This window comes from Tachypleus tridentatus, chromosome 6, assembly GCF_004210375.1.
Source record: "Tachypleus tridentatus isolate NWPU-2018 chromosome 6, ASM421037v1, whole genome shotgun sequence".
Classification (NCBI taxonomy): domain Eukaryota; kingdom Metazoa; phylum Arthropoda; class Merostomata; order Xiphosura; family Limulidae; genus Tachypleus; species Tachypleus tridentatus.
In genome coordinates, this window is record NC_134830.1 from 140,683,325 (window position 1) to 140,697,497 (window position 14,173).

General features: G+C 36.4%; 1 protein-coding gene across 3 annotated transcripts in view; it reads left to right on the forward strand.

Annotated features, from left to right (window-relative positions):
• Positions 1-14,173, forward strand: part of LOC143253856 (NAD(+) hydrolase sarm1-like) — a 48,436-nt gene that overhangs the window by 7,797 nt on the left and 26,466 nt on the right. The window contains exon 1 of one of the 3 annotated variants that reach the window (XM_076508303.1): positions 5,975-6,245. The exons of 1 other annotated variant lie outside the window; for it this stretch is intronic. In XM_076508303.1, coding sequence (XP_076364418.1) covers positions 6,189-6,245 — 57 coding nt within the window. In that variant the 5' untranslated portion in view covers positions 5,975-6,188. Of the gene's footprint in view, positions 1-5,974; positions 6,246-12,763; positions 13,302-14,173 lie in introns of those variants that run through there. One more of the 3 variants, XM_076508302.1, reaches the window with a different exon arrangement.

Consider the following 14,173-nt stretch of genomic DNA (forward strand, 5'->3'; position numbering starts at 1 on the left):
AAAGTTATGGTCAATCCCACTATTCGTTGTTAAAATAGAAGCCCAAGAGTTGGCGGTGGGTGGTGATGATTAGGTGCCTTCCTTCTAGTCTTACACTGCTAAATTGGGAACAGTTGGCGTAGATAGCCCTCGTGTAGCTTTGCGCGAAACTAAAAACAAACCAGCCATTATCTATATGTAATGAATACATTGACGTCAGTAGGCAGAATGAAGGCACTGTGTGTTATGGTTCTCTTACATAGTAGTAATTACTTCTTTATGTTTAAAGCCGGTCAAGGCAATTGTACATAATCTTGGTCGAGACTGCCTGGTCATTTTAACCTCGCGAAGTTATATTTCGAACGTCTAACCTGTCACAGTCGTGCATGTGGTATGCGAACTCATTTTACACTGTGTGTTTCATTTGTTATTTAATCTCAGTATCGTTCTTTGTAACAATTGTCAAATTTACAAGATGGAAGGGGAAAATTCGTGATAACAGTTATAAATGCTAGGAAAACATTTTTAAAATAAGGTGTTTTAAAGGAAAGCCCGTCGTTAAAAGTACAATATCATAAATGTTTCGTCTTGTACCACCAGGAATGTAGAACAGTTTCACAGTGCTCTGTGTTCTGTATTAGTGAAATTGGCAATCTGATACATGAACAAGTAAGAAGAAAGAGTTCATACAACAACTAACGGCTGGATACGTTTTAACACAAAAGGCTGAGTATTGAAATAAAGTTTTTTAGCACGTAATAAGTAGAAAGACATAAATTATAATATTAATGTAATATAAAAAAAACCTGTACACACATATAGATACCTAAATCTACTAAAACACCAGGTACGTTGAAAGTTTTAATCAGCTGAGTTTGTGTTTATATTTATTTTAATAATTAACTAAATTTTGACGAAGTACATAGAGAATTAGAAGTTATTGGGGAATGTTTAGACGATGTTTTCAGGCTTAGTTCCCAGTTTTGGGACTTCTAATTGAAAACAAAACAGAAAAACCCAGAAATTTTCTTGTCATATCCTAGTAATAGGTATAGTAATACATCTACTGACTTTTAATCTAATTCACAGGAAGTTTCCAGTTGCCCCCACGTTCCCAATAAAAATCATCCAGACAGTCATGTACCCCACAATACATAGACTATATAAACTCTTCTGTCCCCCCATTTTCTCCGATAACACACTTTTCTGAGATCTCTATCCAATAAAGACGTGGAAACAACCACGAGATAAGCTTGTGTTTATTATTTTCAGATAAGAAAAAAAACGCAGAATAATGTCTTTTTCTTTCTAGATAATTTTTACTAATTTTATATGCACGTTGTTTCTCTGACGAGTTTTGGTAGCCAGGCTATACGTAAGTAGGGGAGGGCTAACTGCAAATTATACATAATAGTTACAAACGTCGTGTTCAGTGTGACCTTCCTTCGTAAAGAACTATTTTAAATTCGGGTTACTCAAAAAAATGTGGATCGCTAACTTCTCACAACATCGTATTTCAGACTGGATGTTACTGACCTAGTTTTGAGTTTCTGATGTTTAGCCTTGGCTCTTACTAACCGTTGTATAAGGTTATATAGCCACGTGGTTGGCGGGCGTTCTAAAAGGACTCCTTTACACAAAGCCCTCTTGATGACAGTGTTGTGTGATGTTTTTTATATCCTCGCATAGAGGCATATCGTCTGTGTATTGTTCCCTCGTGTTTTAAATCTTCTTGGGGGATCAGAGCGTACAAAAAGCATGGTTTTAGGGTTTGGGGTCAGTTACATGGCCATATTTTGGCCAATTTACGTAGAATTTTGTACAAAGATACTTTTCTACAGGTCCCATTCGTTGATGGACTTGGTCAGCTTCTTACTATAATGATCGTAGCGTATATGTCAGTATCTATGTATGTAACCAAAACTCCTGCATCATCTATTGAATGACACCACAAACAAAAATCCATAAACATATTTTATATTATGGGTACTCAAGATTCTGATAATTATAAAAATAACTATCGTATGTACAACAACCATTTGTTTCCAACAAAACACAGTATTAAATAACACTACTACACATGGCTTTCACTAGGACTATATGTGATGGTTTGATTATATCTTTATAAATGTAATATGTAAATATAGTACCGATACACTAGAGTTCTTAAAAAACTTGTTTTTCAATAAACGGTACAAATATAAGTATATAAAAATATTACTTTTACATCAGTAACAATTATAAACATTTTCAGCTCTGTACATGAAATCATTTGATGGAATAAGTAACGTATGACTAAATAACATAATTTACATACTTTTCATGTGCAGTATTTCCAATCACAAATACTTAATGAGAAAAAGTCCACTTACTGTTATTTCTTCAAAAAATTCGACGAATAACGTTTCTACTAATGTTCAGTAATTAAGGGAGAACAAAGCATTATTTTGGGATTTTGTCCAAATTAAATGGGATTCGGTACAAGGATTCTTTGTTACTCATACAAACACAAATATGGGACATGCCTGTTTTTAATCATTTTAGAGGGAATTGAAAAATGAAGTAAACCCTTAATTATAAAGGTTTACTCAAGTACTTAGCCTTGTTTCGACCAATTTATATGGAAATTCTTTCAAAGGTACTTTTTGCAGGTATTAAACAGATATTAACAGTTTTGAAATTTTTGTCGTTGGCTCAGCTTGTCAATGAGGAGAGTACAGTGTCACAGTTTCGTGAACTGTTCAGGTACATATCAACTAAGTTACATGAACATGCCAAATAAGTTACATGAACATGTCAACTAAGTTACACGAGATTTGGCACAAAAATTCCTTCTTGGTTCCAAATTGTGATGTAGACAGTTTTCCATTCTATGTTTCTCACGATTTTTTCTGGTGTCAAATCTGACCATGTTTGGGTTTTTCAACACTGAATATGAAAATCAAATCCATATCGTTTCCTATTTCGTCAAACACCTCTTCGTGTCTCGACTTTATGTCTGTTGTTTCCCCTGTCTATCAGAATACTTCAACATGTTAACGTGTTTTAATATTAGACGTTTTTCATTTTTTTCCTTTCTTTTTTTCGTATCTCCAGACAACTGGCATGTGCGTGGATCAGTGATTCAGGCGTACAGCGAATATTACGTATGATTGTCCTTCCAACATGTGTTAAGAGAGAATAAGACGGTAAACGTTCCGGAAATAAAAAAGTCGAAGCGAAACGTTTTTCCAAGAATTTTTACTGCTTTTGTCTCAACAGGATTTCCTGATATTCCTGTGTTGTTTGTCGGTTAATAATGAATCATATCTTTGTGTAGTTGGACCCCTGACCTTTACCTTCTTTTTTTCACCCTGGAAGTGACAGAACAAAGGGTCTTGTATTGCGGGTGTAACTGTGAACCGATCTGTTCGAGGTCTTTAGCCGACAAGTGGTGAATCATTGTGGGACAACCGTCTGCCGCCTTCCCTCCCCCTCTCTTTCTGTCGCGCTCTGCTTTCCATGGCTCTCGATACGAGTAATGTATGATGTAGTGGTGGTGGTTCTACTGACGTCACTACAAATCGGACAAGATGGTGGAGGGAGAACCATATAGATTAATAAGATACTCACTAGTTTTCTTTCTTCTTAATTCTCGTGGTTAAAAATATTGTACCTAGATTACACTTATTACACTGGCAGTAATTTCTACACTCTAATCATTGTAAAATAACTATGTATAAACAGTTCTGTGCAAAAGTATTAGGACAAGAGAATAGTTTGTCAATCTTTCCATTTTATGGGGCTAATTCTTCCATGCCATTACAGAATGTAAATTTCAACACTGTGGTCAATACTGTGGTAATGTTTTGTTGATCCCTGTTGACAGCTGAATGAACCAGGATGAGAATACTTATCATTTTTATAATTCCCACATACTTGTAACAAGGACATATAATAAGGATTTTGTGTGAAGGAACATACTGATCAAATTTAGGGTCTGAAATAAATGTCGTGGTAACCTATGCAGTGTCTTAACTATATTGAAAGAAGCCAGCATATGGTTCCAGTATATTCTAGAAGAAATCAGTTTCATAGCACTCTACAAATGAACATTGATAAAAACAGTATTTAACACTATATATTAAGTTTTATTATTATGTCACGACTCAAAAAGTGTAGAGAATTGTCAGTAGATCAGAGAGTTCACATAAAACCTTACTTGATGCTGGTTGGACTCTCAAAACAAATTGCTGTAGACTTGAAATGTTCCCTCAGGTTAAGTACATCCAAAATCGTGAGACCGAGACAGATAAATTTCAAACTAGGAATGTAAGAAACAGAACACCTATACTAAATGATACTGATGTTAAGTATCTTAAGGAAGACCCAAGCATAAGATATACAACCATGTACCAACTGACAGGGGTGTTCAGGTCCACAGTATCAAGAAAATTCAACAAGAATGAATATTTGGCCATGTAGCAGTTAAAAACCTATACTTCAATCTCTAAATGTTGTCAAGAGACTGAAATTTGTGAAATAAGTACAAAAACTTTGGTGACTGGAAAAGGTTGTTATGGATGGATGAGTCCAAGTTTGAAACATTTGGGTCAAAATATAGGTTATACATCCGGTAGAAAAAAGGTGAAACATCCCTCAATGCATAGCACCTACCATAAACTTAGGTTTAGGGTTTTTTTCTGTTGAGGCAACAGGAGATATTTGCAAAATATATGAAATAATGGACCAGTGCAAGTACCATCAGATACTGGTCCATCATAATTTACACAGTGGTTTGTGAATTATTGGTAAATCTACTACCAAGAAAGTAATGACCTCAAATGTTCATCCAACCTATGTAAAAATTATTTAGTTAAGAGAGAAGCTGCTTGAGTCATTCAAATGAAACATTGGCCTCACAGAGCCCCAGTCTCATCAACCCAGTTGAGCAGATCTAGAATTTGATAAATAAAAAACTTGACAAATCAAAAGTTACTTCCAAAGAAACTTTATTAGTTCTTGGTATTATTACCGATGTTTACAAACTATTATCTAAGTGTGATAGGTATACCCACCATGTCGGAAATAAAATGTAGTTTCTCGTTTGTTCGCTTGTTATGAACTACATGCACCACCTGCCTCTAATTTAGAACTAAGCACCTAGTTAACAGCACCTACCACGATCTTTAATCGAACAGTGTGATTTGACGGTCACTCGTATAACGCTTCTACATCTGTAAGACGCGAACCGTGAGCTAATAGTCCAAGAGTCTGGGGCATTTAGTTACAGACAACTTATGACATGTACTATTTGTCACGAGAAACATTTCGTTACGGTATCGAGGTTACCATACCTTCATTTTTGTTATCAATTTTATACATATATATATATAACTACCTATCACAAAAATCAAGTAAAAAGAATGAACCAGTCATAACTTGTCCTAGTAACAATGTGGCGGGAACCGCATGCCAGTCCATATTTTGACACGTTAACCAGGTTAATCAAGTCAACATTATTACAACACGTATCATGTTAGACTGTTAATCAAATCAACATCATTACAACACATATCATGTTAGACGGTTAATCAAGATAACATTAACCATTTAGTCCACGTATATTAAATGGCTCTGGCAGACTTTTTTTTTATCTGTCTTCCACAGTCGTCGAAAATAATCGTTTCTCGTGCATAAAAATCAAGTTGTGATGTTTATCGTTATTTCATGTTTTTTGTCTATTAGTTTCTAGTGGGTTGCTTCATCTTCCAACAGAACTGTTGTCGATTATATCTTGTATCTCACCTGAGAACGACTGTTAATCCGAGTTGACAAATTCTAAAGAAGAAAGCAGGACATCCACAGCTGTGGTTGTAAAAAGGTTTTTCCTCGTAACAGCTGATTCACGTAACCAAAAATAGTCCCACAAGAAGCCATAGCCAGTTCTCGCAGTCGAAAAGTTCGTTTTTCTAACGTCAGGGTTCCAAGAACCTCGCGCGCATCTTTACATAGTGAAGCGATATCCTATCCCAACAAGTTGTTTCTGCATCGTCCTGTTAGCGGTGTGATGTGATTTCTATCAAGTGTTATCCATTTTCACATTATATATGCAAAAACGGCTCGTTTGGGTTGATAAAATATTTTACGCAGAAGAGCGTTTTTGCATATATATTTCTCTACAAGTGGGTTTCTCGACATCACTGATCATTTTCACATTGTTATAAATCATGGAATGTTATCTCCCGACCCAGGTAACTGTGGTGATTCGGACCATTCCGCACAAGGTAGGCTTTCGTACAGTTGCTTAAGGTTTAAGAACTTGGGTAGTGACATGGTGCATGCGTAGTATGATGAAATCTTAAAAAACAAACAAAAAACAAGTACCTGTGTGAGACATTGAGATAAAAAGCTCATTAAACTTTTGTAACGTATTAACTCACTCCATCGGAAGGGGGCGTCTATGACGTGGCGTGTTGATAATTTATAAACAGGCTATTTTATAGTCGCATGTTTGATACAATTCGTCATCATTTCGTTCCCCATGTTACGTTGACATGAAACAGACTGATGTGATACATGATACTTTCACGTGCTTCTTTTCAAAATGTTCAAAGACCTGTTTGCTCGCTAAGAGCTATCGCCTCAAGAACAGCTATCTTCTGTTCGCTGTTTAGACACGAATTAAGCAACGATATCGTTGTGCAGGTGTAACTTGCTCTTATAAACACGTTCACGTTATGAATGGTGTGTGTGTGTGGGTCCAGAGCAGCTGGAGTCTTGAGGGTTGACGGGGAAAATACCAAACGCCAGCGCCATCTGTTGAGAATACTAGTAAGTGTTTATGACGTTTAGTAACATGTCTTTCCCTCGTCAATACTTTAATAATTTTCCACATTTTAAGAGCGATAATGGCTGGGACTTAAATTAACTAATCAAATATCTATCATGTATTGCTATCTCTCCGATGAAATTAACAACAACAAAAAATCAAATGTTAACATCAATCACATGAAAATAACATGCGTAGTGATAGTATAAGTTGTAAAAAAACTCATCGCAAACACGTTACCCAATACTACATCATTATTGTCACAAAAACATAAAAATAACACTATAAATAAATAAATATTTTATTGACTCAGAGGTTGCCCCGTGATATTTACTTTGGATTCCGGAACAGGTTATTATGTGTTGGATACTACGAGATCTTCGATTACTATTGGTGCGTTATAAGAGTGAAAGACAATTTCCATGCTGCTGGTTGGCTGCCTTCCCTTTGGTAAACAGTTTGAGAGAGTGGCAGATAGTTTTGCCACAAGTAGAAAATACATGCATTCATTTCTCGCTTTGACTTCGTTCTTAACCAACACAAAGCACTGTATCTGCTGTATATGCAGGGTCAAGGTGGGGATGTTATAATGCGATGGCTAATCCCACTATTCGTTGGTAAAAGAATAGCCTAAATGTTTGCAGTGGGCAGTGTTTACTAGCTATCTTAATTCCTTCTAGTCTACTAAATTAGAGACGGCTAGAACAGATAGCCCTCGTGTAGCTTTGCACGAAATTGACAACAAACAATCTGATACCCGAGAGAAACAAAGAGATGCAGAAGGCAAACCAAGAGGTAAGTCAATTTCTGGACCAAGTTTGACGTACCAAACTTTATATACTCAGATAACACAATATTTGAACACTTCTTTGTTACGAAACAAAGTACATGACATAAACTCGTACAACATAAGTTCACATTTCTCATAGTGTTTTAATGTTGTTTTTATAAACTTGTTTTAGAAATATTTATTGGAATTGATAGCATACGAATAGGTGATTTTTAGCACTACGTGAAGACCTGGTATCGGGTGAAATATTAACTCAGGCATAAATACCTAAAAACAGTGTAGTTTGATTCAGAGAACAGAAAGTATCCCGAAATCTTATATATTAGCGCCTTAACCTTCGGGAAGTTACTCGACATTTAAAAACGAATGAGTTATATTTCCTCACGCAGTGGCGTGGCTTTCTAGAACTTGTCATCCAAATAGGAACTGATGGGTAGCAAGATAAATAATTACCGTACAAAACCAACTGTTTTAGTACCATTATCTGTCGTTAACTATTAATAACCAGTTGTTTCAGTATAACCATAAATAGCCAGCTGTTTCAGTACCAGTACCTGTTGTTAACCGTTAATAACCAGCTGTTTCAGAATCATTACCTGTTGTTAACCATTAATAACCAGCAGTTTCAGAACCATTACCTGTTGTTGATCATTAATAACCAGCTGTTTTAGAACATTACCTCTTTTTAACCACTGATAACCAGCTGTTTCAGTATAATTACCTGTTGTTAACCGTTAATAACCAGCTGTTTCAGAACCATAACCCTTTCTTAACCATTAATCTGTTTCAGTACCATTACCTGTTGTTAACCATTAATAACAACCTGTTTCAAAACCATTATCTGTTGTTAACCATTAATAACCAGCTGTTTCAGTACCATTACATTTTGTTAACCATTAATATCCAGCTGCTTCAGTATCAGTACCTGCTGTTAATCATCAATAACGAGTTGTTTCAGTGCCATTACCTGTTAATAACCAATAATAACCAGCTGTTTCAGAACAATCACCTGTTGTTAACCGTTAATAACCAGCTGTTTCAGAACCATTATTTGTTGTTAACCATTAAAATTCATCTGTTTTAGTACCATTACTTGTTGTTAACCATTAATAACCAGCTGTTTCATTACCATTACCTGTTGTTAATCATTAATGTCCATGTTTTAATACCATTACCTTTTGTTAACCATTAATAACCAGCTGTTTCATTACCATTACCTGTTGTTAACCATTAATAACCATCTGTTTCAGTACCTGTTGTTAACCATTACCTGTTGTTGACAATAAATAACAAGTTGTTTCAGTATACTTACCCTTTGTTAACCATTAATAATCAGCTGTTTCAGTTGTTTCACCATTATTACCTTTTGTAACCAGCTGTTTCATTACCATTACCTGTTGTTAAATTAATAACCATTAATAATCAGCTGTTTCATTACCATTACCTGTTGTTAACCATTAATATCCATGTTTTAGTACCATTACCTGTTGTTAACCATTAATGCCCATGTTTTAGTACCATTACTTGTTATTAATCATTAAAACCATCTGTTTCAGAACCATTACCTGTTGTTAACCATTAATAACCAGCTGTTTCAAGACCATCACCTGTTGTTAACCAATACTAACCAGCTGTTTCAGAACCATTACCTGTTGTTAATCATCAATACCCAGCTGTTTCAGTACCATAACACTTTCTTAACCATTAATAACCTGCTGTTTCAGTACCATTACATTTTGCTAACCATTAATAACCAGGTGTCTCAGTACCATTACCTGTTCTTAACCATTAATAACCATCTGTTTCAGAACCATTACCTGTTTTTAACCATTAACATCCAGCTGTTTCAGTATCAGTACCTGCTGTTAATCATCAATAACGAGTTGTTTCAGTACCATTACCTGTTAATAACCAGCTGTTTCAGAACAATTACCCGTTGTTAACATGAATAACCAGCTGATTCAGTTCCATTACATGTTGTTAAACATTAATAACCAGCTGCTCAGAACCATTACCTCTTGTTAACCATTAATAACCAGCTGATTCAGTTCCATTACATGTTGTTAAACATTAATAACCAGCAATTTCAGAACCATTACTTGTTATTAACCATTAAAACCATCTGTTTCAGGACAATAACACTTTCTTAACCATTAATAACCAGCTGCTTCAGTACCATTACATTTTGCTAACCATTAACATCCAGGTGTCTCAGTACCATTACCTGTTCTTAACCATTAATAATCAGCTGTCTCAGTACCATTACCTGTTGTTAACCGTTAATAACCAGCTGTTTCAGAACGATAACCCTTTCTTAACCATCAATAACCATCTGTTTCAGAACCATTACCTCTTGTTAACCATTAATAATCAGCTGTTTCAGAACCATTATTTATTATTAACTATTAAAACCATCTGTTTCAGAACCATTACCTGTTTTTAACCATTAATATCCAGCTGTTTCAGTATCAGTACCTACTGTTAATCATCAATAACGAGTTGTTTCAGTACCATTACCTGTTGTTAACCATTAATATCCAGCTGTTTCAAGATCATTTCCTGTTGTTAACATGAATAACCAGCTGTTTCAGCACCATTACCCGTTGTTAATCGTTTATAACTAGCTGTTTAGACCTGGCATGGCCAGGTGGTTAGGGCGTTCGACTCGTAATCTGAGGGTTGCGGATTCAAATCCCAGTCACATCAAATATATTCGCCCTTTTAGCCGTGGGAGCGTTATAATGTTACGTTCAATCCCATTATTCGTTGTTAAAAGAGTTTCTTAAGACTTGGCGATGGATGTTTATAACTAGCTGCTTTCCCTCTAGTCTTACACTAGGGAAATTAGGGACGTCTCGTGCTTTATGCGAAATTCAAAACACCCCAACATACCAGATGTTTCAGATCGTGTAGGTCAAGTCTCTATGATTGATTTGTATCCTCTTAGAAATCAGTTTTGTAGGTTTGACTATTTCAGAAAGACGTCTCTGATGAAACGGTTCCATAGATGATGTGGTAAGTTTGGTCGACAGGTGCTTTGTTGTAGAGTTGAGCTTATAATACATTATCACTTTTGTCTGGACGGATTTACATGCTATTACTGACAGTATTTGTTGTTAGGCTTATCGACAATCGAAATATTACAGATTATCGGTACTGTCGAAGTAATTTCAGATAGAGTTCATTCAGTAGGTGGCCTCGACTTGGAACTGATCTCACGTACTCTTTTGGTTAGTGGCGGAAGTGACCAAACCAAAAGCCGATCGATCTTTAAAGTTAAAGGAGAAAAACTAACTCTTCCTCACCATCAAATCTTCCAGTGCATTATCTTAGGAAGAGGAAATAAACCAAGTACAGAAGTGTAAGGTATCGGCGACATCAAAAGACGAAGGTCGAAGAGTTCGTAGGAACGACGTCATTTCTAATGACGATGAATCACTTCACTTTATTACTGGAAGAAGGGACGTCCCTGAAAGATACGGTTGTTTTCAGAACTTAAAATATAAGTTAGTTCCCAGAGCTCATTAAAACTGTTTATAAAATGTGTTACGTCATAACCACCCTTATGCCGACCGAAGAACAATGACAGCTCTGTTGTCTAAGTCTCGTATTAGAACACACAAACAATTACGTTACATAGTTCGAAATAAACATTAACACAACATATTCAGAGTTAAGCCTATTCGATATAGTGATTGACTTTCCGAAAACAAAAAGTCAGTATTAAGTTTATTTAGAACTGGACAGAAGAAAAAACTGGTTTGTATAATAGAACATTGTGACTTTGACTTAAAACCAACAGAAAGAACATTGATACAACAAAGACAGAAGTAGTCTTAACCAAAATGTGTATAAGCCTTACACTAGACCTGCAGTATGTTAACTAACTCCTGTTTTCATGTGTTACATTTAGGCTAAGCTTCTAATATTGACACAGAAGACAAATTTAAAGTAGAAAAGAAACACTGTCTAAAATTATCTTTCTTTTCGCAGAGAAGTACAGATAGGAGCGAAAAACTTAACCTTGGTCTGAAAGCAGGTAATGGGGTAGTGGGTCACTAGTTTACTGTTAATCTTAGAACGTGCTTGGCAACTTTTCAGTAAATGCTTGTTGATTCAGAGTCAAAACGTAAACGTAGATTATAACCCTAACGTGTTTGTGGGTTATGTACATATTTCAAGTTAAATGTTTTACCATCTTATGAAACGTTTCTAGTTTGACAGGTACTGGAGACTTTAACCCTAACTAGGTTACAGGTTAGATCATCGTCGAACAATTAAGACGAAAAATTTGGTTTGTTTTTATTGTTTGTTTTTTTTAATTTCGCGCAAAGCTACACGAGGGCTATCTGCGCTAGCCGTCCCTAATTTAGCATTGTAAGACTAGATGGGAGGCAGCTAGTCATCACCACCCACCGCCAACTATTGGACTACTCTTTTATCAACGAATAGTGGGATTGACTGTTTCATTACAACGCCCCCACGGTTGAAAGGGTGAGCATCTTTGGTGTGACTGGGATTCGAACCCGCGATCCTCAGATTACGAGTATAACGCCTTAACCCACCTGGCCATGCCGGGCCTGGTTTATTTTGAATTTCGCGCAAAGCCACACGAGGGCTATCTGCGCTAGCCGTCCTTAATTTAACAGTGTAAGACTAGACGGAAGACAACTAGTCATCACCACCCACCGCCAACTCTTGGGTTACTCTTTTACCAACGAATAGTGGGATTGACCGTAACTTTATAACGCCCCCAACGGTTGAAAGGGTGAGCATGTTTGGTGTGATGTGACTGAGATTCGAACCCGCGATCCTCAGATTACAAGTTGAGTACCTTAACCACCTGGCCATGCAAGACCCAGGAAAATTTGGACTTATGGAACTTTGTGACGTATCTAGTTTAGTTTGTTGTTTTTATTCACACGTTTACCTATTATAACTTGAAGTATTGAATACGTAATACATAGTTTCGTTTGGATAACTTTAGACATGTTTTTATTGACATGTTTTATCATTACAGAAATACCGAACACACCTTTTAACTTAAATTATCTGGTTTTCAACGTGTGTTATTGTGAAATCTCTGTGTGTATATATATATATATATATATATTTTATTGGGGTGTTATCGAATATGTTGAAATACAGGCTCGCATTTGTTCAATCACTTGTGCACGTGACAGGTAAAGGTACTGAAATCACAGCTACGGGAGAAATCAGATGTCGTCCGTGGTTTTTCAACGGCCTTCACAACAATGACCCTTCACACGTTTGCTCTCAGAGGTTCTCTCTCGTGCTTTGCACGTGGATGTCCTTCAACGTGCCAGGCATGCAAATAACCATAACTATCACTCGTACCCTGCCGCCCAACAAAAGAGGTTCTAAAGATAGCACGTTGTCAGTTAACGTAATGGTTGTTGGGTCCCCTCCACTGTTGTGTCCCAGGAGATATCACGTCAGTTTTACACCGGATAGATCTTTATCTGAAGAAGTGGGGGGGGGGATTCTGAATAAGTTTCTATTTCAAGTTACAAAAAAAGAAGATACATTAGGCTTAGCAGACGGTGAGCAAGGCAAGCAAGCATTTCAACTGTTAACATTATCTGTGCTGGTTGAAGTCAACTGTCGTCATTTTACTTGGACGGTATCCTCACAAGAAAGATGAAGGCAGCCTTAGCAGGCGTGTTCAAAGGTTTGGGACAGGGAAAGTCAAGGAATAAGGCAAGTTTTGATTTCGTATTCAAATTTAGTGCCGGGTTTTGTTACAAGTGTAATAAGATGTATGACAATAACACGAACAGTTACATCAGAAAACTTTATGGCTAGTTTATTTATTCTGTGTTTTACTCACGAGTTTTGCATACAATACGTTGTGTATTGTTGTCTCAAAGAAAACCACAACGAACCAACTGTGCAATCTGTAATAATAATAGTAATAGGAGAGCACACTTTATAATCCTAACGGGAAAACAACTAAACATTATTATTTCGACCTGTACATTCGTAAATAACAAACAATAACCTCAGTGTAAATAGTTAATACAGTAGTCATACGTTTCCCCACTAGATGGCCTAAAGACTGAAGCCTTATAACGCTAAAATTCGGGCTTAGATTGGCATAGTAAAGAAAACTCATTTTAGTGTTATAAGCCTTCAGTCTTTAGGCCATCTAGTGGGGAAACGTATGACTACTGTATTAACTATTTACACTGAGGTTATTGTTTGTTATAACGCTAAAATTCTGGCTTAGATTGGCATAGTAAAGAAAACTCATTTTAGTATTTAGTAATATTTTATTCACTCATTGATTTAACAAACGGCACAGTTTTAAATATTATGCATATATGTTATAAACCGTACAACGAGAAATACTTTGGTTTGTTTTGAATTTCGCGCAGCTAGACGAGGGCTATCTGCGCTAGCCGTCCCTAATTTGCAGTATAAGACTAGAGAGAAGGCAGGTAGTTATCACTACCCACTGCCAACGTTTGGGCTACTCTTGTATCAACGAATAGTGTAATTGACCGTAACATTATAACTCCCACACGGCTGAAAGGGCGAGCATGTTTGTTGTGACGGGGATTCGAGCTCGC